The sequence below is a fragment of the Ambystoma mexicanum genome, chromosome 2p (assembly GCF_040938575.1).
Source record: "Ambystoma mexicanum isolate Mex_15411 chromosome 2p, UKY_AmexF1_1, whole genome shotgun sequence".
In the NCBI taxonomy this organism is placed as follows: domain Eukaryota; kingdom Metazoa; phylum Chordata; class Amphibia; order Caudata; family Ambystomatidae; genus Ambystoma; species Ambystoma mexicanum.
In genome coordinates, this window is record NC_090923.1 from 382,801,456 (window position 1) to 382,820,377 (window position 18,922).

At 45.2% G+C, this 18,922-nt stretch overlaps 1 protein-coding gene across 2 annotated transcripts in view; it reads right to left on the bottom strand.

Moving 5' to 3' along the window:
• PTPRG (protein tyrosine phosphatase receptor type G) overlaps nucleotides 1-18,922 on the bottom strand; it is a 1,528,043-nt gene that overhangs the window by 1,333,981 nt on the left and 175,140 nt on the right. For both annotated transcript variants that reach the window (XM_069643751.1, XM_069643750.1), the window contains exon 2: nucleotides 11,550-11,654. In XM_069643751.1, the coding sequence (XP_069499852.1) occupies nucleotides 11,550-11,654 (105 nt within the window). The remainder of the gene's footprint in view (nucleotides 1-11,549; nucleotides 11,655-18,922) is intronic.

Below are 18,922 nucleotides of genomic sequence, written 5' to 3' on the forward strand. Positions count from 1 at the left end.
TGGGACGACCAATTCCACATGGGTGCAGTCGATGGCACCAATGCAACCCGGTATGCCGGCAAGTGCATGGAATCCCACTTTTGTGTTGGTAATTTCCTGCTCCGAGCGTGGTAGAGAGATGTAGTCGTCTGCGTGCTGCAGGAGGGCATCGAGCACTTGAAATAGTGTCCGTGAGAACAGTGGCTGAGAAATGCCATGCAACTGTCCGACTGTGTGCTGGTAGGTGCCTGTGGCCAGGAAGTGGAGTACAGACACCACCTTCAGTAGGGGTGGGATGGCGGTTGGGCTATCTATCATGCTGACAAGGTCAGCCTGTGTCATGTCCACAATGGCGGCTATGGTGTCCCGGTCCAGACGGTAGAGGGTGTGGATCTGCTCATCAGTGAGGTTGAACGGATGTGCTCGGAGGCGTGGGATTGCGGGCTGCCTGCGTGGTGGTAGTGGCTGTGCTGGCGGCCCTTGCTGGCCCTGCCTTGGCCTCCTCCTCCTCCTGCGTCTCCTCCGTGCGGCCGGTTGTAGTTGGTGTTCGTCTTCGTCTTGGAGTTGGAGTACTTGCAGTGCTATCAGGTCCCCCAGGGCCAACATCGCGAGTCCTGCCGGTAGCATTTCGGTGTGGTTGTGGGAGGAGACTGGGTGTGCAATTTATGTGTTTTCAGGCTGTATGGCCTCCACCTGTGGTGATTAATTCCACCTGTGCAAACTGCTCTCCCCTTTGGCCGAGCACGTCCCGCGCACAACGCTGCAATTCGGGGAATGGCATCTTGCTATTGCAATCATGTATTTGTACCCGATGGCCGTGTAAGATTGGTTGATATGTTCATTCTGCTGTGGTCCCATTGTTTCACATACTATCTGTGCAGTCGCGAACAGACTTGTGAAGGGTCAGTGGAACGTAGTACTCGAGTAACGGTGGGCCCTCATGCATCACTGTACCGAGTTGCAACGACGGGCGGGGCGTCCCATTTGTGGGTGAAGGCAGTTGCCATTTTCACACACAGCCGCACTCGATGGAATAATTAGTGATTTCAAACGGCCACAGATGCCTCTTCGACGTGATGTTGCAAATGAGGAATTCGAAGGGCGGCGCTTTCGGTTATCAGCTAGCGGCGAGGAGATGCCCACAGGTCTGACTGCAAATATAACGTTCTATTGTTCAATGTCCTTGAGACAGGGGCCATGGCGAGGATGCAATGATTGATATGAATAGTTTGGGATGCGCAATAGCTACGTGGGCGATGAGGCCGGCCGTTCCCAAATACATGTTACTTCACAACACTGGAATTACGGGCTGGGGCACTGTGGATTTTGCAGGCTGCATAACGCACAGACTCAATGGATGTTTCTAATGTTATGTGAGTAATTATTCAGGCGTTTTGATCCCGGGATGAGGGAATGATGAATGGATGCATGGGCAGGTGATTTGATACAGTTTGCCATGTACAGGGCTTCTTGGGATCTATCCGCCTCCCCTACGCTATGTGATGCAGGGCTGCCATAGTGGGACCATCGTCTATCTGGCCTTGTTGAGCCCTCCCTGTCTCGACGCGCCCTCAGACACTTGTGTCCATGCACGTTAACATTCCCATCTGATGGATTCTGTTTTGGCAGACGCATGCACAGGTACACTCGTTTGTGATGGTGTTTGCACCTCGATATAGATGGTTATGAGTCGCAAGTGGTTTTGGGGTGGTGATGATCCTTTGGAGTGGGCTAGCATGCATATGGCTGTGGATTTATTGTGATCATTGAAGTGAGTTGTTCGAATGTAGTTCTGATGGCCATTCTGTTCTTTTTCTTTTGGTTGACAGGTATCTCCTCCCCTTTTGCCACTGCCATCTGTATGCCACTCCTGCAGATGGATTTTACTCCCGACACCTGCTGCTTCGTGTTAATCAGTGGAGCAGCATTACGATCTTATGGGACGATCGCCAATGGCCCACATGCCCTTACGCAGTACTGGTGGCTCGGAGCAACATTTCGGCCTTTCAGCTGGACTAGTGCCTCCCCATTGGGACGGCCCTGCGGTTCTGTGCGCTTCCATGTTGCCTTTTCGTACGTGAATGTGGCTCTGTGTACCATGAGGGAACAGGGCGTCACACAAGTAGTGGCTGGTCATTTCTTGCGGATGCAGCCCACAATGGTGAAAAGTGTTTTGGAGTTCATGGCCTGATGGCTGTATGGGCTTGGTGATTTTGATGTGCATTAAATTTCTATTCTGATTTGGCCCGTGTAGCGTTTTTCTTTGCAAGTGATGTGGCATATGCCTATTTGGGGGGCGATGTATTGTGAGGAGATCTGCATTGGGTTCCAGCTTCGGAGTTTAGTTGCGTGGTACTGTACTGGGCGCGTTTGCCTACGAAGCCAGTGAGGTCAGGGATGGGGGCTGCCAATATGACAGTTTGAATGTTGTCATGCTCAGGGGCGGGGGATTGGGTTTTGTGTAACAGATGCCGGTCAGCCAGGTGGACTGGTGGAATGATGTGATTCTCGGAATATTGCTGGTCACAGGTGCCTGTGTTTGCGTGCGTTTCTTGGTGGGGGACTGTGGTCATGTCCATTGGGATGGCTTCTGTATTCGTGCCATCTGTGCCCTGCAGCTCCCATTGGCCCCTGTTGTGTTTCTTTTGTTCGTTGGCATGCATGGGTGACTTGTACATTTCAATGGTTGCATTGTGACTTCATTGCACCTACGGGGAGTTGTACTTTGTGGGCAGGGAGCGGTGTACAGGCACTCAGTGGGGCCGTTTACGGTTGATTCGCGATGCCGTACTTCTCACCATGGCGGAATGGTACATTCCGCCATGCTTGATGGCGTTAGGTACATGTCCGCTAGGGTCGGAATTGGCGTACCCTTGCGCCATGGTGGTGTTTGCGGTTTGGCATGGCGCGCGCGCGCGTGCTTGGTGCAGTTAGCGTTGGCGTTCACTACGGTGTCGCTAATGGCTTCGTACTTTGCGGTGACGGGTCATAGTCGCACCGAGCGCTATTCGATGGCGGTATTGCATTTCCGCCATCGTTTTCCGAATTCCGCAAGGGTCGTAATGAGGGCCATTGTGTTCCAGATGAAAAGTGCAAAATTCTGGGAAAAGCAGACAAGATCCCATGGCTACGGGGTTTGGAGGGATAGCTGATGTACAAAATATGTAATCTCTGTATGTGGTTGTTAGAGGTTTCACGTGTTTAAATATGTATTGTGTCAAAAGTAGATTGTGTTCAAGAGGCTAGGGGTGGACTCTAAGCCTCATAAACCCACACCATAAAGGTGACACACTGTTTTTCTCCTCCTATCAAGGCAGAGAGGAGGTTCTGACCAATCCCTGTCAAAGGGGCGAGCTTAGGTTAAACCAGCACACACACCCACTTTATCATAGCATAAATAGAGACAGCAGAGGGCAGAAAAAGACAAACAGATTCACCCACTATCCAAATGCTGCACCCTGCTGCAGAACTTTACATCTTCCTTGCTCCAGACTCCATAAACTTGGCAAAGCAGATGCCATTGCATAGCTGAACCATTTTCAGCTAGCCCTCAATTTCCAGAACCAGAACCAACCCCACCAACCTAAGGGGAAGCATCAAAAGACAGCCGGGCTGCACTGTACTGCTTGCCTGCTGAAATAATTATCAGAACCAAAAAGGGCAGAAACAACGCAGTCCTGTGCTGTGACCAGAGTGCCTTGCAGATCCGATCCAGTCCTGTGACCAGAATGTCTTGCTGATTGCAGATACAATCCGATGTGCCCAGCTGTCTGTCCCAGAACCAGATTCCCTTACCTGACCAGAATCTTGACGGACCAGAATCCTGACGGTTCCATTTAAAAAGATATCTAGTGAGTATCTATAGATAGAACTGTGTCACTAGCATATGTACCTTGTTTAGTTAATCCCTATCTTAAACCCATCCTATCTTATATTCAGAACCGATATGGTTAGGAGTATTTTTGAATTGTCTAAATGCTCTATCCTATCCCTCCTATTTTCCTCCTGTACTGATATTGCTAAAACTATCTATGTGTTGATCTTTTCTCATCTGAAGAAGGCGAGTCCGGGGCAGGCAGTCGTTCTGATCAAGTGGCTGTGTTCTTGTGGGGATTTGTTTTGTTGATAGTCATCCTCTAGTGTTAGAAATACCATTTGTCATTTTAAAAGCACATTCCCGTTTTCCAGTCTTGCGCCCATCTCGAAAAAAATTACCTCCACTAAAAAGTCCATAACTTCCTCAGTTTTCGTGCTAGAAACAAAATTTCAACTTCTGCTTGCAGCTAACATCCACAGCTTTAAATCACATCCCAAATCCATAAGTTTATCGCGATTATCGTGCAGTGAAAAGTTTGCTGCAAATTCCATTTTTGGGAAATTCCAACACGTGTAAAACAGCTTTTGATTGCTCCCGACATAAATTTTAGGATTTCAAATTGTTTGTTGGTATTGAATCATTGCTTGTGTGCAATCATCCAAAGCAGCTCCCATAAGAATTGATAGCAATTTCAGCAATTTTGACCACATTAGTGTTTTTGCCCAATCCATTCTCAAGATAACTTTAAAAGCCATTCAGACAGCTTGACAGTCAATTTTGTTTTCTCTTTCGTTTGCTGGGGGAAAGTGGGATTGCTATTTTGTCTGAATTCTGCCATTCCTGAATACCTGCTCTCTCATCCTAGCTCTTTACATTGCCTATTGGGGGGGTTGAGGGGTCTGCAGGGGGAGCCTCTAACCACAGTGCTATCTGTTCTGAACACACACAAAAAAGTATTATTCCTGTCTGGAATTGTTTTGCTCATCATTACTCCTCGTGTATTAAAGAGATTATTCACGGTTACATCACCCCATTGGTGATTATTGTTTACCCATAAAACATAGTGTGATTAAATTGTGAATGCACCAAGAAATATTTTAACTTTGCAAACCAGCCCGATTCCTGGTTCAGTGTGACTGGGGGGGTTTCCAGGAGAGGTGAGTGATACGAGCAGTATATCATTCAGAATAAAGAACTTTTAGACAAAAATAAATAAGGATTTCAGTTGTGCATTACATGCCAAGCGTTGACTTGGGTGTGTGCGGGATTGAAATCACTTACAGCTAGCAGAAGGTAGCAGAGGAAATAAATCTCAAGAACTGACCACTCCAGATCCTTTATCACTAGTGCACGAGGCTGCAGGAGGGGCAACTTAAATATCAGAAAATACTAAGAAAGTACCATACTGATCAAGGAGGACAACCCAGGACTGGTTGTTAGCATTACAGCCAGCAGAAAACCATAAACAAGGTTTGGAGGGAGAAGGAAATTATACTTGCTTGTAGGCGTGTAAGATATGAATGCTGGCCCTGGGTGGTGAAACACGGAACGAGGGTAAGAATGTCAAGACCTCAGAAATATTTGAGGGAGGCGACAAAGAAGCAGGCACAGTGCACAATATAGCTTGTACCACGATTTCTTGGCTTAGCTTAGATTGTTCTTAAAGTAAAACCTTCATTTTAAGGAATATTTTGACTACAAAGCCAGATGGAGTTCATCCCAACCCCATTCTGATAAGAGTTAACTGTTGCTGAACGTTAGACCTTAATTGTATGTGTTATGTTGATCCATCACACTATGCTGTTCAGAAAGCAACACATAGTAGGGTGGTGGTTGCCGTCCCCTAGTTAAGGGGAGTGGGACTCCTACAGGAAACCCGAACAAATTGCTAATAGCTTATAAAACTGACAGATTTGGTTAAAATTGTGAAAACAACTACGTATGTCGGAGCCCAAACTCTGCCTCCACCCCCAGAAACCCCGACACAAATTGTTGGAATGATTAGTTAAAAAATAACTACGTTATTAAGAAAATAAAAAACATTTCAGCCTGGTCCCCCATTAATTTTCCCACAGACAAAAAAAAAATCTATTGTTCCTGGACCGCACAGCCCAAACCACTGGACGGATTTGGACCAGGTATGAAACTACTTGGGCACGAAGTGTCAACTCACATCCTTTGTGGTTATTCTGTCCAGTATTTATTTAAATATTTGAAAGCAGAAGGGGTGTTCCCTCTTATCCAAAATAGATAGCTGCATCTTGCGTAAATTGCAGAGAAACCGGGCGTTTAGAAGTGTAACAGCACCCTTTTTTACTTTTCTGTATTGATACGAAATATAGCCTTGGCTATAGCCACGGCTATCGGAAATTGAAACTCAGGAAAAAAAAAAATCCATTTGTAGGTCAGAAAAAAACAAATGGAATCAGGCTAGATGTGGAGGAGCGGAGGTGGCAAGAATGAAATTTAGGAGTTGGAGGAAGTCTAGGGACTGACTTCGCAGCACAAAGTTTTTCTGTAACCTCAGCTATTGGAGAGAATAGCTACAAATAGCCGACATATCTTGCGTCACAGAAACAGCGTGCGTTGTGCAGTAATGGGAGAGGGCAGGGTAGGTGAGGATGCCATCATGAGTGTGTGGGGAGCAGGAACAGAGGAGGGGGCACTAGTGAGGTCCTGGGGGCAGGTAAGCATTTTTTCTTCCCATTTTTTCCTGATACTTGCTGGTATGAGAACTAAAAAAGGTAGCCAAGGGTGTCTGTAGTTATGTACCCACAGTCATAGAAAAATATATATTTTTACGCTACAGCGACGTCGGACCAGCAGAACTCTGTCCATGACATAAGAGACGAGGGCTTGCTGCCCCTAGAAACAGTGGTGATATGTGACAGTTATTCCAGCAAATCTAAAATGACAGCAACCTGCGGGTGGACTGGCCAATGTGTTGCCAGAAATCAGTACCAAGGTTCTGGTGGTAAGGACAAGAGTGACTGGGGTTTAAACAACATCACCACCAGGGCTGACCCTGCTTAGCTGCAAAGCAAGGAAGCTGCCGTCGCACTCGTGCCATGTTAATAACTGAGCACAAGTTACAAGACGACTTTGCACAACATGGCCCGAGAGGGCCGGATCCTCCCTCACTTTGAAGCTATGCACGGTTGGCCCGGTTACTGCATGGATGAAGACAGTACTGAATGCTGTGTGTTTTCATGGTTTTAAATCTCATAACACACGGCATCCACATTATTTTATTTAAACTGTGCTACTGTCAGTCCTTGAATGTTTTGCACTCAGAGACAAATGTGTTGCTTTTTGCTGAATTGCATTCTGGCATTTGTAGTCTCCCAGTCAAGATGGGGGGTGGGGATAATGCCAAAATTGTACACGTTCTGCCTAACGGTTCTATAAGGAGTTCTATATTTGAGTGAGACTATTGTATGTGTACTTTTGAGCAGAGCATTGTTGAAAGCCAGACCTGGGGGTGAGAAGGCAAAACTATGAAAGGGCAAGGAAGTGATGATTATTTGCCCACAATGTGGCAAGAGAGTTTGCAATCCTAGACACTGCTTCAGTTATTTCCCAATTGTGGCTGCTTTTCAGGGCACGAGTAAAGGACATGTGGGTGGACAGCAGAACATTTATTTTCCAGAGGGCGCATGCAAGCCCTTGGGATTTATTGAGGTTGGCAAGCTTGGTCAAATTTGGCTGCTAGCAGGCTTTTACTCAGGTTGTCATGTTCCCAGTACAGACACATACTCACAAACCACAAGCACTGGGTTTGCATTTTCCTGAGAATATTTCACGACAGATTTCTGGGTTTAAAAGGTGAGCACCTTTTATTCTTTGCCAGCATATTTATTAGAACATTGCCTCAAGTTATTTTTCCTGGTGTTCATTAATTATTTCTAAAAGTCTAATGCTGTTTTGTCTTGCACACTTTCTTGTAAGGGGAAGGTCAATTGAACTACATTTGTATATTTCACTTTAAGATATGTGTTCACTTACTGTGTGTATATTCATGGGTGCCAGCTTTGGGTTTTTTGCTATGGGGCCATAGTACCCGGGTATAGGTTATTCTTGTAGCTGTGACAAAAAATATTTTGCACATTTTCAGCCAAATCGGTTGCCAAACTCAAAAGTTATTAGCAATTCATTTTTGGGCTTTATGTAACTCTGTTTTACCTTAACTATAGGGTGGCAACCAGGAAGCGCGGCTAGCAGAAATGCTCCAAGGACACGTTCTTCCACAGCGCCTGGTGATCCCACACGATTCCACTTGAATCTGAAGCATTAGGGACCTTTATATCCCATAAATTGGCAGGAGGCTGTGAGAATGGTGGGGGAACATTGTGCAGCAAGCACAGAGGCTGTGTGGGGGGGGGATTACTGGAAGCAGAACTCATGAAGTTGAAGACCCTGGCTAGTAGTGGTAACAGAAAATGGTGGACGCAAGATGAGGACCAGCCCGACCTAAAAATCCGGAGCAGAGGAAGATCAGGCCGGCATGTATAATGCTGCGCCACCAAACGGTCCCTTGGCCCGCCGGTCTGTTAAGATAGGCGAAGAGCCGAGGAGTGCAGATGGAAGAAGTAGAGCCAGTGCTGCGGTTCCCCACGCGGAGAGACGGAGGCAAGCAGGACACGATAAAGGAAATGCAGACGGGAAAGGCACGGCTGGACTTGAAGCCCTGATGCCAAGTGGGTGCGGACTATCAGCGGCCCATAGTCCGAAGCATAGGACGTGTGCCTAAGCGTTTGGAGGAAGCATTGCTCATTAATAAAAGCCGGACGCAGGAGCAGGACCCGCATTATGGATAAAGCAGAGAAGATTTTTGAGCCCGTGCCTGAGAGGAGGCACGCGTAGAGAGCGGCAAAGCAGGTGGTAGACTGTGGCCCATGTGAGGCACCCCTCTCGCCCCCACGGCCCCACCTCAAGTGGGCAGTGTCTTTGTTTATATACCTAGGAGTGGTCATTTTCCATGACAATATACACCTGATGAAAGCGATAGGTAACAGTGAGAAATCTATTACTATTTGGGCTAGGTTCCCGCTCTCGTGATGGGGAGGGCGGCACTATTGAAGATGGTGGTGTTCCCAATGTTGTTGCGCTTCTTAGATAACATACCAGATAGTATACCAACAGGTTTTTTCAGGAAGCTCGAGACAATATGCCAAAGGTTTCTACGGCATAACTCCAGATGTAGGATGGCACTGTTGAAATAACAGAGACCGTATGAGCAGGGAGGGATCAAAGTACCTCATTTTGAGGCATATTTTCTTGCGTGCCAGCTACATTATGTCACAAGCTGGCTGTCGGGCGAGCAGACCAAGGAAGCGAGGCTGCTGCAGTCAGCATGTACCCCGTTTTATCTTCGATGATATGGATGGGGCCGGAGTGTACCTTGAATTCTCCACTGCTGTTGACATTGGGTAAACCGATGTGGTTCAGAGCCATGCAGTTCCTAGTGAAGGAGGCACCCTACTCTCCCCAGATTCTGATAGTGGCATTAAGAGAGGAGGCATCACAACTCAGATTAAATGTGAGGATGTACCTGGAGCCCATGGGGGTGGTAACGGGGCAAGACTTGGTACAATAAGGCAAACCGTTGGACTTTGGAACGCTCACATCCGAGGCAGGTATACATGGGGGACAGCATGTGATATACGCCTCGATGCATCACTATACTGAGACGAAAATGGCTGCGGACAGACCGAATATTGCAAGAAGATGAAGGGATAGGAACATTTTATGATATTTCAGAAGGGGGCCACGTGCTGTCCAGGATATACAAACTATTAATGTCGGAGGGAGGGGACATGCATGGGCAAGCCAGGGTCAGCTGGGAGGCAGACCTGCAGGAGTCATTGACCGATGCAGTATGGGGCAAAATAATGGCTTATCACAAAAATGTGTCCAGGAATGCTAGATTCCAGTTAATATAATTGTATATAACCCATAGGGCTTATTTAACCCCAGAGAGAATAGCTTATTTTAACAAAGCCAAGGAGCAGTCTTGCTCTAAATGTGGATTAATTAATGCAGACTAGATACGCATGTTCTGGGCATGTGGGAAGATCCACCAGTACTGGGACAAGATCGCCCGAGCGTTAGCCAAAGTGGGCATAACATTGAGCATAGGGTCCACCAAAGCCTGTAGGTTAGGCATGTTCACACGCCCAAAGTGGGCTAAGCACTTGAATAAGCGGAAAGACCTAGTATACACATCCTAGCAAAGCGCCGGATAGCAATGAGCTGGAGAATATCCAAGGGCTCAGATACAAATCTGTGCTGGAGCGACCTGCAGAAATGGACATCGGCAGAAACCACAGTGTGGGAAGAGGCAATCCGGAGGGGCCAAGGGGAGCAGAATGTGGACTTCGGTTACTGGAAGCAGATATTGCAGGAACTAATGGCCGCCACGTATGCAAAAGGTGCATATGGGAGAGGAAGCCCCGGCATAATGAACAGTGGGTGATATTGTATATATGAGGCAGTTGATGCAACAGAAGGAGAGAGCAGCGTAGTATGCTGGGGACGGGAGCGCAGAAATGATTGGGCAATAAATGGATCTGCAATTGTATTTGGAAGTCTGCATGTTATGGTGTAGATAAAATAATTTTAAAAAATGTTTTAACTGTAGGGCGGCGACCCCTGACCTATAATATATAACTGCTTTTAGCATAAAGAAAGCTATATAATAAAGTAATCTATAAATAACCGTCTGGAGTTTTATTTATTTTAAATACTTGTATATCTGGCTGATTTTAAGGCAATGGGAAAACAATTCCAAGCAAGACTAAGTGGTCCAATTTCTCTCTGCTCTCTTAAATGTTTTGGGGGTGCAATTAGATTTGCATTTTGATACTGTGTTAACCAACCACTCATGCATCAAGTGCTTAGTTTGTGCCTGGGAAAAATGTTATGCAATTCTATCTTCCATGTCAATTTGAAACCAAACAGAATGAATAGTGGTGCTCAGTCAAAGTAGAGTTGAAGTTCTCTTGACCTTCTAGTGGATTTAGCCACTGTCAAGAAAGTCTTTTTCTTTTACTTTTAGTATTAGATAGACAGTGGAAGAACATGAACAGAATACTGACCGAACAGATGCGAAGACTCCCGGTCCCCCTTCACCCTGACCCCCCCCCCAATCTACACATGGCGCTTTTGACAATGGGCTACAAGGGACTTCTTTCCTCCAGTTTTGAAACGTTGACTTGAGTGTACAACCGACATGAACATTGTTTCTCGCTTTGCAATGTTATATATTTAAATACATTAGTACAACATATTGACGGTTTGGATAGTTTGTAGATTGCTCACATTTGGCTAGTTCCAAGCACGATCATTTGGGGTTTGGTACCAATCTGATCAAAGATATTAAATGAAAGTTCCAGATTACATTTAGGATTTATACAGTAAATACTACTTTAACAAATGCGGGCACTTAGTGGTCATAGACATTCTGCAGAGAAATGTATCTCCTTTTACCCACACACAACACATTTCTACAATCCTCCACTTAATTATCTATGCCACCACTTGCAACTAAAGTAATATTTTTAATTCTGCACATGTGTAAAGGAAGATGCATCTCAACTGTATAGGACAATATCAAGTGGCCCGTTGTCTCTCTTTGCCTCAAGCTCAAAGTTTACATAATTGCCTAGGCCTTTCCTATAACAACTCGTGTGGATCACAGAACCGACATTGGATTACAAAATATAATACATTTAAAAACAAAAATATGACTTACCCGAATATGCCCAGTATGGGTCTCCCATTGCCTTACGTCGGCGTATCTGCAGTGAACTTCCATGTCTACTTTCATGCAGGGATCCAACATAACCTTCGGTTGAAGCTAAAAAAATAATTTAAATACTAAGTTAGTGAATTCTGTCCATATTAGAATGGTTTCCTTTCCAAAGCAGAATTTCTCCGATGTGACTGATAGTAAAGACACCAAATCAAATAACAAATGGCGCATCATTATGTAGGTCACAAAATACAAATTGTTGGGACTGCACATTGAAAAGGGTATGCAAAGGGCTACAAAGAAGCGAAAAGGGGTCTTCACATTGTATCATGTATTATGCACGCCAGCTCTGACAGTTACATGTATGGAGAAACATTGCTTATCAAAATGATGAAAGCAATCCCATCCCAGAGCCATACAAAAGTTATCGGACCGTGCAGGAAGGATCAGGATAATGATACACTCACACTATGGTGGCAACTGTGCCGTTTTTACCATTAGGAAGCACATAGAACTTGTAGCAAGACAAATTCTGAAGAGGGGCTATGTTATGTTACGGCTACTTATATAGCGCACGGTCACCCGGGGGTATCTTGGGGCTGAAGAGTTAAAGAGCCACAGGAACATGTAGACAAAAAACAGACCCAAGCTGATGGAGCAGAAAAGATGGGTCTTCAAGGCTTTACGAAAAGCAAGATGATTGGACAGTAGTTTCATAGCAGATGGGAGACTGTTCAATAATTGTGCCGCTGTAATAGAAAAAGCATGGCCCCCCCCAGCCGAGAACGGCAAAAGGAGGTTACACACAACATGCCAGGAGATGCAGACCACAATAGGCAGTTAGGAACATAGCGCTCAAATTTGACACAGATACGCTGCACCTTGACCCTGCAGAGACCGTTGCACAATACAGAGTGCCTTAAACTGAATATGTTGTGCTACAGGAAGCCAGCGGAAGGAGCACAGTACAGGGGATATATATGAGATCCATAAGGGGCGCCTGTAGCCACCCTAGCTGCCAGATTCTGGAGGCGCTGTAGCCTATTGACAAGTCCCTTGGGTTATGCCAGATACAGGGAGTTACAGTAATCCAGCCTACTCAGATCATAGCTGCTACTACCGTTGGACGGTGTGTAGCTGGGATCAGATGGAGCACTTCCTTAAGATTTTTAGCTGACAGTGCCCCTGCTGACATACCAAGGACACTTGGGCCGTCAGGGAGAGATCAGCCAACATAATCACTCCCAGATATTTTACCTTCAGACGGTACCGGAAGAGGACCCAGAGAGGAAGGCCAGAAAGAGGAAATCCAAAGTGAAGGGTCAGGGGGAGAACCCACCACCAGCACCTCAGTTTTGTCCCCATTCAGTTTCAGCCAGTTGTGACCCATCCACTCTCCAGGGGTCAAATTAAGTAGTTCATAAGCCAAGCCTGAACATCTGAAAGACCTTGGGTCAAGTCTTCTAAAAGCTCATATGTTTGGACTACAAAAGGTTTGTCTAGTGCAGTAAATGCACAAAAAGTGCTTCCAGTGACGGAGAAGGTGATACATCATTCACACATTCTTCTTAGGAGTTTACCATCTATTTACCGCTAGTTTACTGCTATCCTGGACAATTTCAAATGTTGGCTTTAATACAGGGATCGAAAGCAGAAACGTGAGCACTCTTCTGGTTACATGCAACTTAAAAGGTTAAGTCTCATAATGTGTTCTTAAAGTGTGTGATCAAAGCAAAATTAGAGCACACATGAATTTGAGACCAAGATTGCCTGCAAATGTGCACTAGGCACTGTGGAGTGATGATGGAGTCTGACAAAGCTATTAGGTTAGTGATTCTCCCAGAGTAATGGTAGTATTCTTTCAGCAAGCAAAAAGGGGTAAACAAGGTTGAACCACTTCTGCTAGACAAACCCGGATGTACATATATGCACCCCATTATAATTTAATTTCTATGCAGCCCCTCTATGTATCCTAACAGCTTTACTATCCTCAATTGTCATCCACCCTGCCCGATATTCCTCTCCCAATTACTTGAGTACCCCCTGTTCCAGGTATGGTGCTTCACTGCTTCTAAAAGACAAGTGTTTTTTTATAAACTCACCAAATGAAGGTGAATGTTCAATTTCCTTCAACCCTCTTCGTTATCCTCCACACACCACCTTCACTTTGCCAACGTATATCTTCCTTTAGGTTTCCCTACCAGCTCTTTGCAGATGGCAATGATTTGTTTCTTTGTTTTGGCTTCGCACCTCACCGCTCCCTGAAGATCACAGGGTCTTGGCCAACTACCAGTGGATAGCATTTTGGTAAGTTATCCTCAATTCCTCCAAGATAGGATTCATTCACTCTACTCGCCTGTTAGAGTGATACACCTGTATTCAATCGGAGAAGTCAATTTAGATATTTGTGGTAAACCTCTCCAGGTGCCTAAGGTGGTTAAGAGAATGAGCATCAAGGCTTAGAGTAAGGTGATCACGGCTCAGAGTACAATACAAATAACATTTACAAGAGTTGGCCATGCAGTAGTATGTCCACACAAAATGATATCAATACATCTATAGCCAGATATATCCAGATATGTGAATTAAGACAAGGCACTAAGTGGTAAGTAAAATCATATGGACAGTCAGATCGGTGTCCACAATGGGCCATATCACACTTTAGAATGTGCACTGTTTCAAGGCAGTCAGAATTCAACCTAGAGTGGCGGGAGGGGGGGAATGTTACATGCAATATTATAGGCCTCATAATGGTGTAGACAACACCAACACTCGATAGCTAATCTACATGAATCCGGCCCAATCCTATTAACCGATTGGAGTATTCGAGGTAATTAACCAGGTTTTGGTTACTTAAGGGTTTTTTTTTCAAAAGGATTCAAAGTAATAGATTATACTGGACCCAGTGCAAATATTAATAGTTGCAAAGGAGTATAGCTCTCAAAATAGAGTTCAATTAGATCTCAATTTACCTAAAATTAATTCCCATGGTGGGATTGAGAATTACTTGATTCTCTATATAAAACTATTAACACATCAAAACATTGGCGTAGAATGCTCCCTCTTCACGTTCTTGTCCGTCAGCCTGGCAACAAGTAGCAAAACCATAATGCATGCATAACAGAGCACATGTACACCCAGGCAAGCCCAGGCAATGATGAACTCACAGCCTGCCATGCAATGATATACACAAATTTATTTAATCAACCCTCCGATTTACTCCCCCTTAAATCACCCATAACCACAAATCTTTACCCTTGGACCCCAAAGCACTAAGAGGGCATGCAAAGGCAAAATCTGCGTTATAGCAAGACCCAGCAGCAAAACAAATTATGAAGTAACTTTACATAAAACTAAATGCGGATAAACGATGTGGGTGCAATTCTTTAAACCACGTTAAGAATGATTTGGGTACACTTCACAACCTTCCCTAATGAAGCCTACTTTTTTTTCTCCAAAGGAACTTCTTTGGTGACATTTATGTTGTGTTTATGCAACAAGCACTATTTGCATCTGTAGCTAGTGTTTGAATCCTGCGAGTAGTCGCACACGTCACTGCAGCTAATTTTAGTAATACCAATTGCACAGATGCTGGGTGCAAAGCTGGAAAATTCACGACTTAACTCGGCCCCAAAAGCCGAAGAAATCTTCAAATACATTGTTTGAAATGCCTGAGAGCATCGTGAATCAAACATGAAAAGAGCACGAGGCAGGTGCCTCACCTCACTATAAACATGAACATAGGACACTACAGTCTATGAAACGAATGCTGCGTGCACATTATAAAGGATGCTAGAGGAAAAATAGCTATTAATATGCATACTCCACGAAAAATATTCTTTCACAATTTCATACCGTTCAAAGCCCAAGTACAGAAATCATAGCCATTTGTCTTTTAAAAAAGATGCAAACTTGACAATTGAACTATAACAAGTCACTGCAAAATATTCAAAGACAAAAGCCATCCCTAGCATCTTGCTAGAAAAAGAAACAGCAAGTTTGCATTAATAATATATAGGCTGCCAGCAAAGTGAAGAAATTCTGCATCAGCAAACAATGTTTAACAGCGGTTTAAACTGATCGGACCTTAAGCGAGCGAATATTGTGTGGTTATGAATCACATCATTGATTTTCAGTGTAGAAAATGAAATGATGCAAATGTTTGTCTTTGCAGATTCCTTGCCCAGTCGGTAGCGTCAGCATCTTGTTTGTAGCAAAACATAGGAACATACCATTTTTCTTAACTTTAAGCACTATTCGTTTAGTAGACAATTACATTAAAATTCAATTTTAGACACATCTGCAACTCGACATCGTATTTCCATAATTTGAGACACAAAATGGTCTTCTGGTCATGCTCAGTCAGTTTGTCTAACAATAGAGTTGTGTTGACTAATGCTCATTACGTGCTGTTAAACGTCTCGATTGAAGTAGGAGGTTGCTTTTATTTTTAAACATCCGTTGCCATTTTGTAAAAAGGAGGATCCTATAACGATGCTGTGCAACACTGGTGTACAGATAAAGACTGAACGTGAAATGGTTCACCCACAGAACGCGCTGGGAGAAAGCGGCTTCACAGACAATAGAGAGCAATATTTCATGAACCCGAGTTCCGTGCGGAAAAGGAGCACTTCCTGAAGCTGTGCGCTACCGTTTCATGCTGTGGAAAGGCATGCGCGTGCACCGTTATTCAGAAACCTCTGTAGCCGTGCACAGAAGCGGAGAAAAACGGCCAGATTTACGGATTCCATTTTGAATCGAGCGACCATCACAACACCATGTCGCCAGGTTTTTACAACAAGAAAGGGTTTGGTTTGCTAGTCAACAGCAGTCACTGGGGGTTAGGAGGCCCTACCGGAGGAACCTTGTGAATAGGAAAGTAGCAGCAGGCAACTCTCTGGGGATGTCGCAGCTTCAGTGTGTGCGTCTGGTACACATTAGGGTGGAGTCTCGGGGAAAAAACATGTGTGCACCGTCTCAGATGAAGTGAGCTCTTCAGGTTGTTACAAGTTAACCCTTAGTGGCACTGATCGCATTAGCGGCAGGAAAAGTCACTGCACTCCAGAAGTTACCACAGAAATTAAACAGCCAGACTAGGACAAGGGTGGCATGGCTGCATATACTCGGATAATATACTTTGCATCCCATAAACCGTGGACTAAATTGCCCCCCCAGCCCCCCCATAGCAGACACATTTTAGCACAGTGCAGAATGCGCACAGTATGGTCGGTATAGAGCCGCCCATCATAGTAAAGGGAGGCAGGTGGAATCTTATTGTGCACCAGTTCACTAGCACATTAGGAGCAGAACAGCTCAAGGTAGTCCATTTCAGGCCACACTGGTTTTCTGCAAGCGATGGTGTTGGATAGTTGACAGCAAGCAGGACAACGTTAATAGATAAACCATGAGGTCAGTCTTCCTTCAAGATTTTCTACAACAAAAAGATATTTTGCTTTAGCCATTGATGGCCCTTATACTCTGAGCTGAATTAAGTCTCCAAGGGTGTTCAATACTCAAGTGGCACATATAACAAGAGGCAGCATCATATCCCTACTTCCAACTCAGCGAGAACAAGAGACCAAATGAGCATAAGCTGAACAATGAAGGACATCCCCTTGGACAGAATTGGAACCAACGACAATTAGGGCAGAAACCCATCATGCCTAACACACACACTAACACACACACACACACACACACACACACACACACACACACACACACTTTGAGCAAGGGTGCATGTGTCAGGCGTTCAGAGGCGGTCGTAGCAGGGGTTTTGGGCCCTGCCCCTTTCAACCACAGGTCTACCCCAGTGTCTCCAACAGGCCTCAAGCGTTTCATGGCACTGCAAGCAGCCAGCACCCACCTGCAAGAGTATCCCTACGGAACACACATCAAGGGTCTACACAAATATGACCAAATCACCCATGCCCTCATCAACGTTCACTGGCTCCCAATGCACGCACCCATCACCTTCAAGTCTTGCTGCATCATCTATATGGCAGTCACCCTCAAGTCACCCAGCTACCTCATGGATAAGCTCAGCATGTCCAGTGTATAGCGCACCACCAGAAGCCAGGATGTGTGCAGACTTGAAATCCGCTGCTGCAAAATGAAAGAACCAGAACACAAGCCTTCTCTGTCTACGCCCCAAGACTATGGAACCTCCTCCCATCAGACTTGTGCCTACAATTCAGAAAATAACTCAAGACCCACCTGTTCAAGGAGTCTCTCGTACACAATATCTAGGCCATCATGTCACCACCTGCTCCACCTGACACAAGACAGTCTGCTGACCTATACAGCTGTACCCCTCCTATGTGCCTCTGTATCCTATCCACCACAGCATATCTGTTTTGTTACCTCTGTAAAGCACATCGTTATTCATCTGTATTGTAAAGCACTGTTGTGTATCTGTACTGTTTATTTTAAAATGTGTTTATTGGCATTTAAGAACAAGTAATGTTCCAATTATCATCTTACAATAGGGGTCGGTATACATTTCACCTGCCGAGCACATCTTGCCACAATAACCAAAACACCAAACAGACATAGTAAAACCGAACAGGTCCATGCTTGACAACTAGTTCTTCTCATCCTCACTATCTTTATCAGGTCACATATACAAATCAATGACACTTGTCTCTTACGATTGGGCCCCAAAACCAAAGTTGCACCCAATCTGAAAATCCCAGAACCGGTGGCAGGCAAAGTTCATGTCACAAGTTTCCATTATTATGATACCTTGGATAGTAACGGGGTGTTCACAGTGGCATATCATCAGAGGGTTGAAACATATCCCAGACCAGCTGTTTCCATGAGTAGTAGGTACCACTTGTAATCACATCTAGGCACTGCTCTGACCTGGCCCACACTCGTGTCTCCATCTCAGCCCATGTCTCAAAATCCCCTAGTCAGCATGCATATTGCGGTCCCCTAGCTGACTTTCATGCCATGGCAATGCATCGCTTAACCAGGACACACGCCAGGTCCATGAACTTGATGTGTTTATATGGAACAAGTTACTTACCTGTAACTGTTGTTCTCCAGCATGGGTCTGGCATGGATTCACATGCTCATGAATATTCCCCGTCGTCAGGCTGGGAATCCTCGGTAAAGAAAAAACCAGTATCAGTTTCGTTTCTGATCTGTCTTTCGTAGTAATAACCAATCACTGGTCTCTGCGTCATACTGACCACAGCCAATGACTGCCCTCTACCTAAGCACCGCCTCTGGCAGCCATCTTCAGATTTGGAAGCACGTGAAGTGGCAGTATGACCAAGTGAAGAGCCGCAGAGGGGTAGGCGGGAGGGTTCGCATGTGAATCCATGCCAGACCCATGCTGGAGAACAACAGTTACAGGTAAGTAACTT